Below are 19,524 nucleotides of genomic sequence, written 5' to 3'. Positions count from 1 at the left end.
TCTCATTATATAATTATCACCATCTACAAGTGATAAACTACTTCGTGGAAATAAAGTATTTTTCTGTTTGTTAAACCCTATTCGGTAGAGCACAAAATTGAATTTTTTATTACAACATAAAAGAAATGTAGATGATGTCTCTAAAATATGTTGTAATTTTTTTTTGAGATGGAGTCTTGCTCTGTTGCCCAGGCTGGAGTGCAGTGGCGCGGTCTCGGCTCACTGCAACCTCTACCTCCTGGGTTCACACCATTCTCCTGCCTCAGCCTCCCCAGTAGCTGGGACTACAGGCACCTGCCACCATGCCCGGCTAATTTATTTTTATTTTTATTTTTTATTTTTAGTAGAGATGGGGTTTCACCATGTTAGCCAAGATGGTCTCGATCTCCTGACCTCATGATCCACATGCCTTAGCCTCCCAAAGTGCTGGGATTACAGGCGTGAGCCACCGCGCCCGGCCAGAATGTGTTGTAATTTACAAATGATACAAGGCTTGGAAAAAGCTAACAATTTAGCTTTGTTCTCATTGGTGAAGCAGGGAATAATCTAAATACTCTAGTAATTTTTTTCTGATTGTGAAAGAAATGCTTACTGAAGAAAATGAGAAACAGAAGAGCATAAAGATAAAAATCCATAATCTCATAACTTTTCTGACAGTTTTATAAAATTAGAAATGCTAGTTTGGCAAAGAATTTCTTTTTAAGACTTTCTATACCATAACTATGAAAATATCTTTGATCCAACTCAGATTAAATGAGTAAAATAGATCTTGAATACTTTCTGACTTCAAGTCTTGTTTATTCTTGAATAAAAACAGCAATTCATGGTATTTTACACATTCATGCAGGACAAAAATTTGTATACAATTAAGGCTAAAATTAAACAATTTTTTATCTAAAACATGCAACTCAGAGGACATGCTAACTCAATTTCCCAGTAAGAAAGAAAAGGAAATCATTTTACCCAAATGAAATGATTTTTTAAATGATTGATTTGGCCTTGTGTTTTCCTGCCAGCGTTTTTACATTTGAACAAGAGCAGGAAATGTTTTCATCCTTAATCTTTCAACTTCAGTCTGTAGTATTGAAATCTGTTCAGCTTGTTGTTTTGAAATATTTGTTAACTTCTGCTGTTGCATCATGTTTTCATACCGTTCTTTGACAATCTTTTCACAAGTCAGTTTAGACTCTATCCCGAAAATGAAGAAGAAAGGAATTCGATTATTTATCAATACTTTCAAATACAGAAGCGGCACTCAGAATCATACATGTGGAAGAAATGCTGGTAGCAAAAAGGCATATGCACTTGTATGTTTATGGCAGCACTATCACAAAAGCAAAGACATGGAGTCACCCTAGGTGTCCCATCAACAGTGGACTGGATAAAGAAAATGTGGTACATATACACCATGGGACACTACACAGCCATAAAAAAAAAAATGAAATAATGTCCTTTGCAGCAACATGGATGTAGCTGGAGGCCATTATCCTAAGCAAATTAACACAGGAACAGAAAACCAAATACCACATGTTCTCATTTATAAATGGGAGCTAAACAGTGGGTACTCATGGACATAAAGATGGTAACAGGAAACACTTGGGAGGCCAGGTGTGGTGGCTCACACCTGTAATCCCAGCACTTTGGTTAGCCGAGGTGGGCGGATCACTTGAGCTCAGGAGTTCAAGGCCAGCCTGGCCAACATGGCAAAACCCATTCTCTACAAAAAATAACAAAAATTAGCTGGGCATGGTGGTTCCTGCCTGTGGTTCCAGGCACTTGAGGGGGCTGAGGTGGGAGGATCACTTGAGCCCAGGAGGTGGAGGTTGCATTGAGCCGAGATCATGCCACTGCACTCCAGCTTGGGCAACAGAGGGACACCCTGTCTCAAAAAAAAAAAAAAAAGAAAAAGAAAAGAAACACTGGGGACTACTAGAGAGAGGAGGCAAGGAGGGAGGAAGGGCTGAAAAATTATTGGGTACTATGCTCAGTACCTGTGTGACGGAATCATTCCATACCCCAAACCTCAGCATCACACAATATACCCAAGTAACAAACTTGTACATGTACTCCCTGAATCTAAAATAAAAGTTGAAATTATTTTAAGCAATGTATTTTTAAAGAAATGCTGATAGCTTTTTAACTATTGTATACATTTTAGGATTACTGATTACTTTTAAAGAAACCTACAGTTGGTTAAAGAAAAAAAGCATGCTTACCCATTGCATTACAGATGTCTTTTCTCTCTGAGACAGCTACCAACTCTTCTCGTAGATTGCAGCTTAGGGTATAATTTGCTATATCTTTTTGATTGCTGAACTTTCCAAGTTTTTTGAGTAGTTTCTTGCAGTTTTCCACATTCTTTTTGTGGGTCTGAAATTTTTGTTCCCATGACACCCCACAAAATTAATTTTGAAAAATGTAATTTATCCTATAAAGACATTATTCTTATATTTTAAATACATTATCATCATTAAGATAACATCTTACCACCATATCTGTAGTGCCTGGCATAGGAGGCACTCGAGTTATTTGTTGAAAGGTAGAATGGTATGTTAATAACAAATTTTAGAAAAAAACATTTTGTATATTCTTAAACTGAGAGAATATTTTAAAAGCTTGAGGTTGCTTTGTCTCTAATATATGCTACATGATAAAAACTGACCATTTTTATTCAGTGATGATTAAATAAAACCTTTCCAATGCCAAGGAAAGACTATCAACACTCCTATTACATAAATCCTAACCTAATGTAAAATAGAAAATCCACTCACACTCAGATATGTCCCCAGGGATCAATTCTAATATTAAAGGAAGTGCTTAATTTTATTTCATTGGTTATGGTTGCAAAGACACTACTTAGGGACTTTTAATTACCTCATGAATACTAGTAAATAACCAAGATTTTATTAGGGTCTAGGTAAATTCATGATTTGAAACACTGTTACTTTACTCAAATGATTTACAACTGTTAGGATATAATAACCAATGTCTTTGAGACTTACCTTATCTAAAACAGCAATGGTTTGTTCCATTATTCCAATCTGAATACTAATCAGAGCCTCATAGTTTGGTTCATTTAGGTACTTTGAGATTAAAAAAAAAACATGTAAGGATATTTTTCTCTTTTTCAATAGATAACTTTATTTATTTATTTATTTATTTATTTATTTTTTTTTTTTTTGAGACGGAGTCTCGCTCTGTCACCCAGGCTGGAGTGCAGTGGCGCGATCTCGGCTCACTGCAAACTCCGCCTCCCGGGTTCACGCCATTCTCCTGCCTCAGCCTCTCTGAGTAGCTGGGACTACAGGCGCCCGCCACCACGCCCGGCTAATTTTTTGTATTTTTAGTAGAGACGGGGTTTCACCGTGGTCTCGATCTCCTGACCTCGTGATCCGCCCGCCTTGGCCTCCCAAAGTGCTGGGATTACAAGCGTGAGCCACTGCGCCCAGCAATAGATAACTTTATAAAGGTTGTTTTAGCTTTGAAAGTTACTGTTTTTCATAACAAATATCTATGTAAGTTAACATTGATTCGGCTTGGCCAGGCGTGGTGGCGTACGCTTGTAATTCCAGCATTTTGGGAGGCTGAGGCAGGTGGATCACCTGAGGTCAGGAGTTCAAGACCAGCCTGACTAACATGGTAAAACCTTGTCTCTACCAAAAAATACAAAAAATTAGTCGGGTATGGTGGCACATGCCTGTAATCCCAGCTGCTCGGGAGGGTGAGGCAGGAGAATTGCTTGAACCCAAGAGGTGGAGGTTGCAGTGAGCGGATATCACACCATTGCACTCCACCTGGGCAAAAAGAGCAAAACCCCATCTCAAAAAAAAAAAAAAAAAAAAAGATTGATTTGGCTATTGTGCCATAATATTTCCCTGTATTTAGCCATCAATACATTCATGTACACTAATTATTACATCAAAGCACCAATTATTACAAATGCCTACTTTATTTTCTCATTCATTCATTTATTCAACTCACCAAACATTTAAGTGTTCCACTTGCGTCCCACATTAACAAAGTCCTAGTTAAAGACACTGAGGGAGATACAAAGATAGATAACATGTCCTAGTCTTCAAGGGAAAATGATCACATAGATAGGATTGGTTGCCAGAAGCCATGTAGAGTGTCATGCTAATTCAAAGGTGGTTTGTAATGAGATGGAATTTCTCCAGGCTTGGGAAATCAAGAAAGGTTTTATGAAGGAGAAGGTGGTATTTAAACTAGACCTTGAAAAGTAGATTTGGGATGTACAAAAAAGGCAAACTAAGAAGAGCTGCTGGGAGGTGAAAACTATAGAAATGGGGCATGGCTTGGAAGCCACAGAACTTGGATTAGTTTGTAGAAGTGATCGTTGAAGTTATAAAAACAGAGGACACCACCCAGGGAGAGGTATGGAAAGAAACACAAACAGCTAAGGGCAAAATCTTGAAGAACAGCTATATTGAAGTGTTAGAGGCAAAAGAGAATCCAGTAACAGAGGCAGAGTGATATGACATGTTGGAAGAAAAATTAATTTGGGGTAACGAAAGCCAAAGGAATGGGATATTAAGATGGTTAAATGCTACAGAGATTTGAAGGATCACTGGGTTTGACAGGAAATCCTTAGTGAGCTCTGAGTAGAATGATTCTACTAAATGGGTCATGAAGAACTGGAGGCTGCAAATGTAAACTACTGGAAGAAAAATAACTCACAGATATATTTTGAAACACTCCTGGCTTAGAATATGCTTGATATCACAGAGGCTTCTTATTAAATACTGGTTAAATGAATGAATACATTAATGAATAAAATTAAAACTATGTAGGGGGGTAGGGAGAATTTACCTTTTGACGATCTCTTGAAAAAAATAGCATCTGAATATCCCAAGCCTTCTGATTTAGATCTTCCCTTTCCATCTCCATTTTCTTATGTTCCCACTCAATCTGAAGTATTCTTTTGTGTACATCTTTACTTTCCATCATGCTAGCAACTTTCTTTTGTCCTTGAGTCTTTAAAAAAGTACATTAGATATCCATATAATATGATTCTGCATATAGAACATAGAATATTTAGGCCGGGCGCGGTGGCTCAAGCCTGTAATCCCAGCACTTTGGGAGGCCGAGGCGGGCGGATCATGAGGTCAGGAGATCGAGACCATCCTGGCTAACACAGTGAAACCCCGTCTCTACTAAAAATACAAAAAATTAGCCGGGCTTGTTGGCGGGCGCCTGTAGTCCCAGTTACTCGGGAGGCTGAGGCAGGAGAATGACGTGAACCCGGGAGGCGGAGCTTGCAGTGAGCCGAGATCGCGCCACTGCACTCCAGCCTGGGGGACAGAGAAAGACTCCGTCTCAAAAAAAAAAAAAAAAAAGAACATAGAATATTTGAGGCTGAATGCTATATTTGAAAACACTTGGATCACAGAGATAATTCTATCTTCTTTTTAAGAAACAGACATTAAAAAATGGCTTCTTGGGCAAAATCTGATCACTATAAAGCATGATAGTCACCAAACAGAAGGGATTATAAGATACATTTAAATAGCAGAGCCAATTTACTTTATATGTCAACAATTAGGCGGAACTTTTTTTTGCCATCACCCAATCTACCAACCTATATGCATTTGTATCCCTACTCATTGTCCTCCCACCTGATGCTGGGTGTGGTATCTCATGCCTATAATCTCACCACCTTGGGAGGTTGAGGCAGGAGGAATGCTTGAGCTCAGGAGTTTGAAACCAGCCTAGGCAACAGAGGAAGACCTCAACTCTATGGAAAATCAAAAAATTAGCTTGGAATAGTGGTGCACGCCTGTGGTCCCAGCTACTCAGGAGGCTGAGGCAGGAGGATCTCTTGAGCCCAGGAGGTTGAGGCTGCAGTGAGCCGTGTTCATGCCACTGCACTCCAGCCTGGGTGACAGAGCAAGACCCTGTCTCAAAAAAAGAAAGAAAGAAAATAGAAAAACAATAGTCAATGATGAAACCAAAAGTTGGTTCTTTTAAAAAATCAACAAAATTGACAAACCTTTAGCTAGACTGACTAAGAAAAAAAAAAGGCTCAAATTGCTAAAATAAGAAATGAAATCAAGAATATTACTACCAATATTACAGAAATTAAAAGGATTATAAGAGGATACTATGAAAATTCTACGCCAACAAATTAGATAACATAGATGAAATAGAAAATTCCTAGAAACACACAAACTATAAAAACCAATTCGATAAGTAACAGAAAATTTTAATAGACCTAAAACAAGTAAATAATTGAATCAGTTATCAAAAACCTCCCAAAAAAGAAAAGCCCAGGACAAGAAGGCTTCACTGATGAATTCTATCAAACATTTAAAGAAAAATTACACCAATACTACTCAAATGCTTCCAAAAAATAGGAGAGGAGGGAACACTTTCTAATATATTATATGAGGCCAGCAGTACCTTGATACCAAAGCCAGAGAAAGACATCACAAGAAAATTACAGACCAATATCCCTTATGAATACATACACAAAAAGAAAAACGTTCAATAAAATACTAGCAAACTGATTCCAGCAGCACATTGAAAGGATTATAACTATGACCAAGTGTCATTTATCCTAGGATTGCAAGAGCAGTCTGCATAATCAAACAATGTAATATACCTCATTAACAGAACAAATTTAAAAACTCACATGATCATGTCAATTGATGTAGAAAAAAAAATTGACAAAATCCAGCACACTTTAATGATAAAAAAAAATATGCAACAGACTTGGAATAAAAGGGAACTTCCTCAACATGATAATGGGAATTTACAGAAAACCCATCATAACTTCATACTCAATGATAAAAGACTGAAAGCTTTCCAACTAAGATCAGGAACAAGACAAGGATGTCCCACTTTTTGTCACTTTGATTCAACACTGTAATAAAAATTCTAGCCATGGCAATTAGGCAAGAAGAAGAAATAAAAGGCACACAAACTGAAAAGATGTAAAACAATTTATATTCACAGATTAATGAGTCTATATATATAGAGAAAGTCATATAGAATCCACAAAAACCCTACTAGAGATAATACATAAATTTGGCAAAGTTGCAGAGTATAAGATCAACATGCAAAAATCAGTTGTATTTTTATACATTACCACTGAAAAATCTGGAAAAGAATTAATAAATCAATTCCATTTACAATAATACCAGAAAGAAAAAACCTAGAAATAAAGTTTATCTAAAAAGTGTGTGTACAAAGAAACCTACAAAATATTGCTGAAAGAATATAAAGATTAAATAAATGGAAAGTCATCCCATGTTCTTGGATCAAAAGACTTAAGACAGTACTCCTCAAAGGAATCTATAGATTTAATGCAATCACTGCCAAAATTTCAATGGCTTTTTTTTTTTTTCAAATGGAAAAACCTGATCCTCAAATTCATATGAAGCTGCAAAGGATCATGAATAGCCAAAACAATATTGAAAACAAAAAGTTGGATGGCTAACACTTCCCTGCTTCAAAGAAGAAAACAGGGACTGAGGCCAGGCACAGTGGCTCACGCCTATAATCCCAGCACTTTGGGAGGCTGAGGCAGGCAGATCACCTGAGGTCAAGAGTTTGAGACCAGCCTGGCCAACAAGGTGAAACCCTGTCTCTACTAAAAATACAAAAATTAGCTGGGCATGGTGGTGGGCGCCTGTAAATCCTAGCTACTCAGGAGGCCGAGGCAGGAGAATTGCTTGAATCCGGGATGTGGAGGTTGCAGTGAGCCAAGGTCATACCACTGCACTCCAGCCTGGCAGACAGAGCGAGACTCCATTTCTCCATTTCCAAAAAAAAAAAAGAAAGAAAAGAAAAGAAAAAAGAAAACAGGGATAAATCTTCATGACTTCAGATTTGATTCTTAGATATTTACTTATTTTATTTTATTTTATTTTTTGAGACAGAGTCTTACTCTGTCACCCAGGCTGGAGTGCAGTGGCGCCATCTCGCCTCACTGCAACCTCCGCCTCCCAGGTTCAAGCAATTCTCCTGCCTCAGCCTCCTGAGTAGCTGGGATTACAGGTGCCTGCCACCATGCCTGGCTAATTTTTGTATTTTTAGTAGAGATGGGGTTTCACATCTTGGCCAGGCTGGTCTTAAACTCCTGACCTCAGGTGATCCCACCTCAGCCTCCCAAAGTGCTGGGATTACAGGCATGAGCCACCGCACATGGCCTGATTCTTAGATTTAATACCAAAAACATAAGACAATCCATAGAAGGGGATAAAATATTTGCAAATTATGTAAGGGTTTAATATCCAGAACATATAAAAAACTCTTATAACTCAACAACAAAACCCAATTTGAAAATGGGCAAAAGACTTCAGTAGTCATTTGTCCAAAGATATACAAATGGTCAACAAGCATATGAAAAGATGCTCAATGTCATTAGTCATTAGAGAAATTTACATCAAGAATAAACCCACTAAGATGGCTGTAATTAAAAAGCAAGCAAGCAAACAACAAAAAAGAGAGAAAATAACAAGTTTTGATGGGGACGTAGAGAAAGTGAAACCCACATACTTTGCTGGTGGGAATATGAAATGGTGCAGCTACTATGGAAAACAGTTTGCAGTGCCTCAATCAGTTAAACATACAATGACCATACAATCCAGCAATTCCACTTCTAGGTATATATCCCCAGAGAACTGAAAACAGGTTTTCAAAAACTTGTGCATGAACAGTTATAGGCACCACAATAGCCAAAAGGTGGAAATAGCCCAAATATTCAGCCCAAATAGCTGATGAATGGATAAACAAAATGTATATCCATAAAATGAAATATGATTTGGTCATAAAAGAAGAATGAAGACTGATACATGCTACAACATGGTTAAATCTTAAAAACATGCTAAGTGAAAGAAGCCAGAAAACAAAGGCCACCTATTGTATGATTCCATTCATACAAAATACTAAGAATAGGCAAATCCATAGAGACAATGCAGATTATTGGTGTCCAGGGGCTAAGGGAAGAGGTGAATGGGGAATTATTGTTTAATGAGTGTGGGGTTTCCTTTTAGGATGATAAAAAATGTTCTGAGGCCGGGTTGGGTGCCTCACTCCTGTAATTCCAGCACTTTGGGAGGCTAAGGCAGGAGGATCACTTGAGCCCCGGAGTTTGAGACCAGCCTGGGCAGCATGGTGAAACCCCATCTCTACCAAAAAAATATAAAAATTAGCTAGATGTGGTGGCACATGTCTGTAATTCCAGCCACAGAGGTGGGAGAATGGCTTCAGTCTGGGAGGCGGAGGTTGCAGTGAGCTGAGATCATGCTCCGGCACTCCAGCCCAGATGACAGAGCCAGACCCGGTCTCAAAAAACAAAAAACAAAAGAAACAAAAATGTTCTGGAACTAGATAGCAGTACTAGCTGCACAACTTTGTGATGTATTAATTGCCACTGACTTGCACACTTTAAATGGTTAAAATAGTACATTTTATGTTGTGTGTATTATACCACAATAAAAATATCTCTAAAAAACTAAGTTACAAAGCAATCAACACACCTAGATCAGAGATGACGGGTGTTAGAACTATCAGATGGGAAATTTAAAATAATTATGACTAATTTCCTTATAAAGAGTATAGCATGGAACAGTGGAGAAAAAGTAACTTTATAGTAAAGAAGCCTGACAAAACACTACCTCAATTCAGGTGGTCAAGATTCAATAAACAGTGATGACATGTTGATAGCATGTATCCTTGAAATCATGTGCTGAGAGGGCATCTGTGTTCTCTTTCTCCATACTCCAGGTGAATAGTGATAAATACATCACAGAAACCACAGTTGAGGCACATTCTACAAAATAACTGACTATTACTCTACAATAAACTGTCAAGGTCATCAAAAACAAGACAAAACTGAGAAACTGTCACTATGTAGAAAGAAATGACAACTGGCCGGTGGCACGGGGGCTCACGATTGTAATCCCAACACTTTGGGAGGCCGAGGTGGGCGGATCACCTGAGGTTGGGAGTTCGAGACCAGCCTGACCAACATGGAGAAACCCCGCCTCTACTAAAAATACAAAAGTAGCCAGGTGTGGTGGCGCATGCCTGTAATCCCAGCTACTCGGGAGGCTGAGGCAGTAGAATCGCTTGAACCCAGGAGGGAGAGGTTGCAGTGACCTGAGATAGTGCCATTGCACACCAGCTTGGGCAACAAGAGCAAAGCTCAGTCTAAAAAGAAAAAAAAAGAAAAAAAAAGAAAGAAAGACATAACAACTAAATAAAATGCATCCTGATGAGATCCTGGAACAGAAAAATGACCTTAAGTAAAAACTAAGGAAAAGTGAATAAAGTTTGTACTTTAGTTAATAATAATGTGTCAATATTAGTTCAATAGTTGTGACAAATGTACCATACTGATGGAAAATAATAAAAATATAAGAAACTGGATAAGGGGTATATGAGAATTCTCTGTACTATCTTTACAACTTTTCTAAAACAAAAATTTTTGGAAAGGATAGACAACATGCATGAACAAATGGGGAATTTCAGCAGAGGGATGGAAACTATAAGTTAAACAGAAATACTAAATGTAAGTCTATCTATCTATCTATCTATCTATCTATCTATCTATCTATCTATCTACAATAATATGGTAACAGATATTTTGCCTTTGATGGGCTCATTATCAGACTAGACACAGCATAAGAAAGAATGAATGAACTTGAATATAGGGCAATAGAAATTACCCAGACTGAAACATAAAGAGAACAAAGAGTGAAATACAATGAGTATGGAATATCTAAGAGATGTGGAACAGTATCAGACAATCTGACACGTGTGTAATTGGAATCCCAGTAGAAAAAGAGAGAGCGAACAGGGCAGAAGAAATATTCAGAGATAATCAATGAGAATTTTCCAAAGATAATGACAAATATCAAATCACAGATTGAGGAAGCTCAGAGAACCTCAAGAATCTCACGCACACATGTGCATACCACCCCCTATCCCCACCTAGACACGTTGTGTTCAAACTGCGAAAAACAAAGATAAAAAATCTCAAAGCCAGACACATTAAATTCAGATGAACAAAGATAAAAAATATACCAGAAACCTTGTCAGAAACTATCTAGATGTTCAGAAGAAAATGAACATCTTTAAAATGAAAAGAGAGAGAGAGAGAGAACAAATGAACAAACCTGGCAATCCAGTGAATCTAGCAAAGTATCTTTCAACAATGAAGGTGATTAAAAACTTTTTCAGATAAAGAAAAATGGAGAGAATTCATTACCAGCAGGCTTGTACTTCAATTAAGTTAAAGGAAGTTCTTTAAGCAGAAGGTAAATGATACAAGATGGAAATTTGGATCTACACAATGAAATAAAGATCTTTTGAAATAGTGAAAATTAAGGTAAATAGAAAACACCTCTTTTCACATTTTTATTATTCTAAAAGATAATTGTCTAAAGCAAAAATAATACCAATATGTTTTGTGTTTATAGCATTTGTAAAAATAAAATGTACAGTAGCATTATCATCTAATTCCCAAATAGCACAAAATCCCCAAATATTTAGAAATTAAATAACACGCTTTTAAATAACTCATGAATCAAATAGGAAGTCACAACAGAAATGAGAAAATATTTAAAAGAAAATTAAAACATAAAATATTAAAATTTGTAGAATACAGATAAAATAAAGCTTATAGGGAATTTTTTTTTAGGACTCAATTATACCTAAAGCTTATAGAGAAATAACATTAAATGTTCATATTAGAAAAGAAGTAAGGTCTGAAATCAACTAACTAAGCTTATCTAAGATTATCTTTGCCTGAGTAGGCTGGGCCTAACAAACGATGGCATACTAGAATGGACATTTAGCTCTGTGATCCTTCTTGAACCTTAGAATTATGGAGGGAGCTTTTGAAAAATACTCATCCTGGGGGTGGGGTCTGGGCACATTTATAAAGTTCTTCAAATGATTCTAACAGTTAGGAAACCACTGACTTAACTGAATTAAAATTACTTATGAAAATGGGAGAATAATGTAAAATATTTGGTACAGCAGGCAATATGTTTTGTCTTTAAAAAAGTATAATTGGCCACGTGCAGTGGCTCACGTCTATTAATTCCAGCACTTTGGGAGGCCAGAGCAGGAGGATCACTTGAGCTCAGGAGTTTGAGAACAGCCTGGGCAACATATTAAGACTCTGTTTTCACAAAAAACTAATTTTAAAACAATTAGCTGGGTGTGGTGGTGTGAACCTGTACTCCCAGCTACTTGGGAGGTGAAGGTGGGAGGATCTATTGAGCCTAGCCAAGGGTTAAGGCTGCAGTGAGCCACGATTGTGCCACAAGACTCTAGCCTAAGTAACAAAGCAAGACCTTGAATTAAAATAAAAATAAAAAGTATAATTACCCGAATCGCAGAATTCAAATCTTCAATTATGTTCTTGTTGATGAGAATTGCATCAGAATACTCCAGTACTAGCTGGAAATTTTCCAGTTCTACTTGTCCTTGTTTAAGAAGAATTTGAATTGTCAAATTCAACTGGAATCTCACTTTCTCTTCCTGTAATCTAAATTGAAAAGGACTTCAAAGCAAGTAGTTGTAATATATTTCAAATTTCACCTATTATCTGAGAATATAAAAATCAAATCAGCTAAGGAAAACATGCTGGAGATTAGTGTGGAGAATATTTTCCTGATGATGAGCTTTCCTAGAGGTCTCTCTGAAACCTCTTCCTATTGATGCAGAATTACACCTGGGTTGCTCAAAGAATGGTATGGACAGAAATACATTTATAGATTTTTACTTTAGGATTAAGAAAAGATTGTATAATTTTGACGGTAATAAAAGTAAAGTAAAAATGAAGAAAATAGAGACGCTTTTAAATAACAAATCTGGCCAGGCGCAGTGGCTCATGCCTGTAATCCCAGCATTTTGGGATGCCGAGGTGGGTGGATCATCTGAGGTCAGGAGTTCGAGACTAGCCTGGCCAACATGGCGAAACCCCATCTCTACTAACAATACGAAAATTAGCTAGGGGTGGTGACAGGCACCTGTAATCCCAGCTACTTGGGAGGCTGAGGCATGAGAATCTCTTGAACCTGGGAGGTGGAGATTGCAGTGAGCTGAGATCATGCCACTGCACTCCAGCTTGTGTGACAGAGTGAGGCTACATTTCAAAATAAATAAATAAAATAAATAACTCTATTAAAATTCTGAACTTATTTATTGATTTCTGATACTATACTACAATATTTAATATGTAAGTTACTTAACAAATCTATTTCTGGGTAATTCATATCCTCGCTATAGCCTAGATCTAAAAATGATGTGTAACAATGAATTTGGGAACATCAGAGAAGTATTTATCAATGAGGCTATAAATATAGCCAAAAAATGAAGCAAGGACTTAAATATCTTAATCACTTAGTAAACAACAACAAATTCCCCTAAAGAAAAATATATCAGTTGGCTGGGTGTCTACATGGAAAGTTCTTAGACATCTGCTTAATTTTCCACACGGTTAGCTTATATGCCTTGAGCCCCAAAGTACTGACTGGAAGAAACAGGTTCTTTGCATTTTTATGTGGAAGGGGCCGACTTGAAACAATACTAAGATTTTTCTGAAACTTGCTTATTTGTAGTAAGAGCAACAAAACGTGGGAAATTTCCATCCTGAATCAAGGTCTATGTAACAAAGCACACTTTTTAAAATGGAAATTTTTAAGCACAGTGCTGGAAGGGAGATAGCTGTAAAGCAGTCAGTAGGCATTCTCTCCAGTGATAACACAACCTGATTTAGCCCTAATTAGACTTTGAATAGGTGAACACGAAAGAAAGCTTCAAATTACAGGATGAGTTCATGGAACACTCTCTCAATCTCCTGTTGCACCTTCTCTTCCTCCTCAACTCTCTTCCGGAGGAAAGTTGCCATTTCCAATAAGTCAGCGGCTTTCTGCTTTACCTAAAGAAAGCGAGCCAGAAACATGTCAGAACATATGGAGCTTCAATTTTAGACAACATACATCTTTTAACTTTTTAAATTTAAAAACCTTAACAGGTCTACCTTCCAAAGAAAGTAATAAACATTTAAATTTAAATGTCTAAAATTTACATGGTATGTAACAATTTGAATGATTTGAAAAGTATCAAATTTGCTTCTTAGTGAAAATCAAGTATGCAAGCAACTATAAATTCTTTTATATCTTATTTTTAAAATTTGTTCTCATCATTTTAAGTGAAATTATGGAATCATAGGTACTTTAACAAAAATATGCCAGCCTGATGCATGTGGGCATTAAGTTTAGGGAATTTGGGGTAGTGGTCAAGAAGCAACAAGAGGAAGGATTCTCTTCCCAAATAAAGACACTCTTAAATTTTTACTCGTTGCTACATTCTAGCAAAACTATAAAGTTGGTTCTGCTGAGCCAAATGTAATTCTAATCTATGCAAAATGAGATAACCTACAACAGTGCTGTCTAAGAAAAACATAATGTGAGCCATAAACGTGAGTCACATATGTAATTTTAAATTCTGTAGTAGCCACATTATAAAAAGTGAAATCAAAGAGATGAATTTAATTTTACTAATATATTTTAATTCAATGTATCCAGAATATTATCACTTCAACCTATAATCAATATAAAAATATCAATGAGACATGTTTCTTTTTGTTCATACTAAGCCTTCTAATGTGTATGTTTTCCACTTACAGCACATCTTAATTAGGACTGGCAATATTTATTTCAAGTGCATAATAACCACTTGTGGCTAATGGACACTATTTTGAATGGCACCAGTTTAAAAGCAACAGGCCTACACTTAGCCTTCAATAGCACCAGGGTTAATATAGTATTTCATTATCTTATTACTATGACCAAATACTACCCTAGCAGGGAAACCTAAATAATTAGCTTTTTCGGTTACACTGACCAATGTAAACTATGTATTTGATATTAGTACACTAAAAATTAAATTAAGTTAAAATAGTATATACTTTCTGTTCATTTTCCACTTTTGCTCGTCTTGTCATGCAGAAATGATTCCAGACCAAAGGGTCCAAGCCTTCTGGCATGTTACTAATATTGTCCAACTCATCCATGGCTTTCATTAACTGGGCAAATGCATCCTTATTCAACTTGCCAGATCCTGGTAGTTCTCCAAAAGGGACAACACTGGTTGTTTCTGAGTGCGTTTTCTGTTTGGAAATCCTGGTATTACCAAGAAAAGCCCATCAACATTTCACATTCTCACGAAAACATCAATGTGAAACAATTAGGCCCTTAGCACAGGCATAACACATTGTATGGCTCTTCCCTTCGGCATGTGACGGCTGGTAGGTGGGTTATTCCACAGATAAAGGGATCCACTTTGCCCTTCCTCCATACTCCCCAGGTTCTCAGACGTGACCTTGGCTAGACTACAGATGTCTCCAACTATTGTCAGCACTGACAGACAGTTGTACCTGTGCTAGGACACATTTCCTTTCTGTATACTGTAAGCAGGCAAATAAATCAACCCATCGTTTCACCTCAGCCTCCCAAAGTGTTGGGAGTACAGTGGTGAGCCACCACCTGGCCAACTCTATTTTTATCTACATTAATAGATTAGTTTCATTTCCCTGTGCTTCAGCTGGAAAGGGAAGAAGGGTACAAAGATTTGGGCGAGGCACTCACTATCAAGATGCTTTACAATACACTGTGAAGTTGAAACTATATTATCATCCCCATTCTCTAGATGAGGAAAGTCAGCCTGGGAGAGAAGCTCATGGCCCAGGGCTATCAGTCTGACAGGTGATGGAGTCAGGATTTAAAGTTGATTCTGTTTGACAAGAAAGCTTGTGCTTTTCCCACTGCTGCAGGAGGTCTCACTTCTTTTTCCACAAGGAGAAGGTACGTAATTGGGCTAATTATCACTCACTCTTTTAAAAACAGGAAAACCGCCGGGCGAGGTGGCTCACACCTATAATCCCAACACTTCGGGAGGCTGAGACGGATGGATCACGGGGTCAGGAGATCGAGATCATCCTGCTCAACATGGTGAAACTCCGTCTCTACTAAAAATACAAAAATTAGCTGGGCGTGGTGGCGCGCGCCTGTAGTCCCAGCTACTTGGCAGGCTGAGGCAGGAGAAACGCTTGAACCCGGGAGGTGGAGGTTGCAGTGAGCAGAGATTGTGCCACTGCACTCCAACCTGGGTGACAGAGCGAGACTCCGTCTCAAAAAAAAAAAAAAAAAACTGAATTAGGATCAAAACCCTTAAACATCTCCACCTAAAAGATATTATACTGAATAATTCATTTAATTGGGAGAAAAAAGCTGAAATCTAGTAACACTCCTCTTTATTTGCAAACTTTTTTCTCAGAAACACAATAGTGAAGGAGAAACAAACCTTGGTCGGCGTTTAAAAAGTTTGTAGAGTATATCCACTTGATGACCGGGAATTTCAGAAAATTCCTTTTTAAAGCTGCGATCCATAACCTAAGGACAAACATGACATTTGAGGATTGCAACTTGGTTTGGAAACCTTTTATTTGTTGACAGTACTCTTCAAAATACAGGTGGTAGCACTTTGGTTTTAAAAATCCATGAAACCTTGATTTATAAAGTTGTTAGACATTAACCATTCTCTGTGCGATGATTTCTCAAAGATTTGTTTTGATAAGAAGCATCTAAGTGTATTAAAAATGTTATTTCATATAACAGGTCTTAGAAATCATCCAGAAGTTTCCCAAAGAAGTGTCCCAAAATATATTTACCCAAAAAACATGCATGTTACTCTATTCTTTTCTATTCCATTCTGTTCCATCTGTCTTCTTTATGCTATTCTATCCTATTCTTTTCCATTATAAAACTGCTGGTCATAACCTACTAAATTGATTTCATGGCCAAGTAACGGGGTCTGCAACCTAAAGTTTGAAAAGCCTTAAAGGCTAGATGATTTCCCTGTATTTTGTATAAGAGAAAGCTTAAACCAGAGAAGCTTATAAAAATTCATTTTACACATGGATTTTCAAAAATATACAATGCATAGAATGAAGTTCACCCATAGCTGAGAATTAAGTGGGAGAAAAATATGTGAGAAAATTATATTATATCCCCTTTAACCTTCCTCCAATCTAGGCAGCAACAACTCTACTGCACTGTTGAGTGGGTAAGACAACAACTCTCACTTTGTCTTCTGCCAGTAAGTTGTCATAGTGCTCCTTGTACACATCCAGGTCTTCTCTAGATTTCCGAACAGCTTCTGAAGTTTGGCTCTATAACAGCATCAGGAATAGTTGATTGAAACTGGAGACTTTCCAGCATAAACAAAAATATTGGGGATACTAAAAAGAGCAAGGAATTTCCTAGTACAAGAGAAATATGTCTGTGAAGTATTCATTCATGAAGATTTATGGAAGAAAACAAACCAATTGGGGACTTTGAAAGAACACCCAATCACCTGTTTCTAAGTACAGCCAACTCTGTGTATGAGTGTGTGAGTGTCTATGGAGCACACTGCATCTTGGTAAGTCAGTGTGGAGGATGAAAGTGCACGGGCTTCGGAATCACATGGACCTGGGTTCTGAGAGACTGGATATACATGCAAACAAGGGCCAGACCATATGTAACAACAGAACTCTGACCCACAACCTCTACAATCATCAGCTGGGAAACTAAATCACAGCCTTTTTAAGGATTGGCCTCAAACTTTCAGGGCTTGATTATAACCACCAGCTTCTATAACTTTGTCCCCATTTCCAACCTAGGACCATCCAGAGAAAGCCAAATATGTTCCCTAAATCAGTCAAATGAGTTGTCCCGCTTCTGATTGGTTTGCCTCTAGCTTCCTCATGCCAACAACTTCCAATCATGTTGCACCTGAAGCCCTCTCTTCCTTGCACTATAAAGCTTTCCTACTCCTTTCCTGCCTTTGAGTCTGCCAAAAGTAATTGACGGTGGATGAGTCCCTTGCTGTGCCAAGCTCTGAATAAACAGCTGTCTGCTCATTTGCATTTGGATGTTCTTCACTTATTCCCACAGTTCCAGCTGCTGCTCTATTACACACTAGTGGCTGACTTAGGCATGTTACCCAGACTCTCTGAGATGGTATCCTCATCTGTGAAAGAAATCTAGTATGCTGCAGGGTTGCTATATGTAAAGTTATATTTAGAAGAAGTTTTGCATATGCTGTTTAATAGGCTCTTAGAAAAAAGTTAAGTTCATGTCATTTATAAGTCACACATTCATAAATGCTCTTTACTAATACTACTAACAAAAGCTGACATTTGTTGAAACATTATGTGATAAACATTTTGTATTCACTGTCTTTTTAATGAACCATATCTATACAAGCTCATATTTAGAGTTTTTCATAATACAACAGTTTTTCATTCTATATGCGAGCCCATTGCTTACATCTTAGTAAATCTTAGCGTGTCCAGAGAGAAAAACATTCCCTAAATAAGAGCTTGTAAGCAGCTTAAAAGGTTGTATGCCTTGTCCAAGGTCCCACAGCCAGTGCTTTCAACCATGAAGCTATATGGCCTCATTGTATAAACCATGTCATATGAAAGCTACACAGTTCTTTTGGCTAAATGATTGCAGATGCAGAATCACATAACTTTATTAACAGATTGGAATGGTTACTTTCACCTGGCCCTGGAGCAAAGTTCCAGACAGGGAGCCAAGGGATGCACATGGTTATGTAGGAATGGTAGAAGGAAGGAAGGAAGGGTCTAGACATGTGAGCTCTTGCTAAATGAGGGGCATGTCTATCAGAAAATGCTTGTATTCAGATTTCAGACACTATTCTTACTTTCTCGTGCTGTTTCCTTGTAAGGTAGTTGTTCAGGAATTTTTCTCTGGAGCTTAATTCTTCATCCAACAATAAAGAAAATGCAAGGTTACTTATTTTCAATTCCTCCTGTAGAAATATTTAAGAAAAAGGTTGGCAGAAATACTTCTACCTGAGACAATATTTTCTATAGACTTGACACTAATCAAGCAAGTTTATGACATACAGGTAAGAGAAATATTTTAAAGAAAAAAGGAATACAGCTTATTGCAATAACTTCAGTTATTTTACCTTTTTCATAATTTCATTGTAAGGTAAATCACATATACAAAAAATACATAACATGGACATATAATTTAATGAGTTATTATAAAGGCAAACACCCTTGTTAGCACCATTTATCCCAAGAAACAGAACTTTACGACTGCAGTTGCTTCTTCCAGGAGTCCTCATCAAAATCTCAACCCCAGTACTAAACACTATCTTGACTTTTTATTATATATTGTGTTTCTTTGTAGTTTTATTACCCAGGGGTGTATAATGCTGTAGTTTGGATATTTGCCCCATCCAAACTGCATGTTGAAACGTGATCCCTGGTGCTGTAGGTGGGGCCTAATGGGAGGTGTTTGGGTCACGGGTAGGGGTCTCTCATGAATAGATCAATTCCCTCCCTCAAGGGTGAGTGAGTTTATACTCTATTAGTTCCCCTGAGTGCTGATTGTTAAAGAGAGCCTGGCACCCCCCTGCACCCTCTCTTGCCTCCTCTCTGACCATGCGATTTCTGCACACGCCAGC

The 19,524-nt window shown here is 37.6% G+C and overlaps 1 protein-coding gene across 2 annotated transcripts in view; it reads right to left on the bottom strand.

The window, feature by feature from the left end:
• Positions 1-774: 774 nt before the first annotated feature.
• The window catches only part of CFAP43 (cilia and flagella associated protein 43), a 98,534-nt gene continuing 79,784 nt past the window's right edge, over positions 775-19,524 (bottom strand). Inside the window, exons 29-38 of one of the 2 annotated variants that reach the window (XM_055249946.2) lie at positions 18,751-18,858; positions 17,123-17,209; positions 16,342-16,430; positions 14,948-15,161; positions 13,803-13,915; positions 12,361-12,520; positions 4,828-4,992; positions 3,003-3,083; positions 2,217-2,370; positions 775-1,188 (exon numbers count right to left, since the gene is read on the bottom strand). In XM_055249946.2, coding sequence (XP_055105921.2) covers positions 1,022-1,188; positions 2,217-2,370; positions 3,003-3,083; positions 4,828-4,992; positions 12,361-12,520; positions 13,803-13,915; positions 14,948-15,161; positions 16,342-16,430; positions 17,123-17,209; positions 18,751-18,858 — 1,338 coding nt within the window. In that variant the 3' untranslated portion in view covers positions 775-1,021. The remainder of the gene's footprint in view (positions 1,189-2,216; positions 2,371-3,002; positions 3,084-4,827; positions 4,993-12,360; positions 12,521-13,802; positions 13,916-14,947; positions 15,162-16,341; positions 16,431-17,122; positions 17,210-18,750; positions 18,859-19,524) is intronic. The other variant, XM_063626989.1, reaches the window with a different exon arrangement.

The sequence above is a fragment of the Symphalangus syndactylus genome, chromosome 2 (genome assembly GCF_028878055.3).
Source record: "Symphalangus syndactylus isolate Jambi chromosome 2, NHGRI_mSymSyn1-v2.1_pri, whole genome shotgun sequence".
NCBI classification, from domain to species: Eukaryota; Metazoa; Chordata; class Mammalia; order Primates; family Hylobatidae; genus Symphalangus; species Symphalangus syndactylus.
The sequence above is the reverse complement of the archived record's forward strand: the minus strand, read 5'-3'. Positions and strand labels throughout refer to the sequence as shown.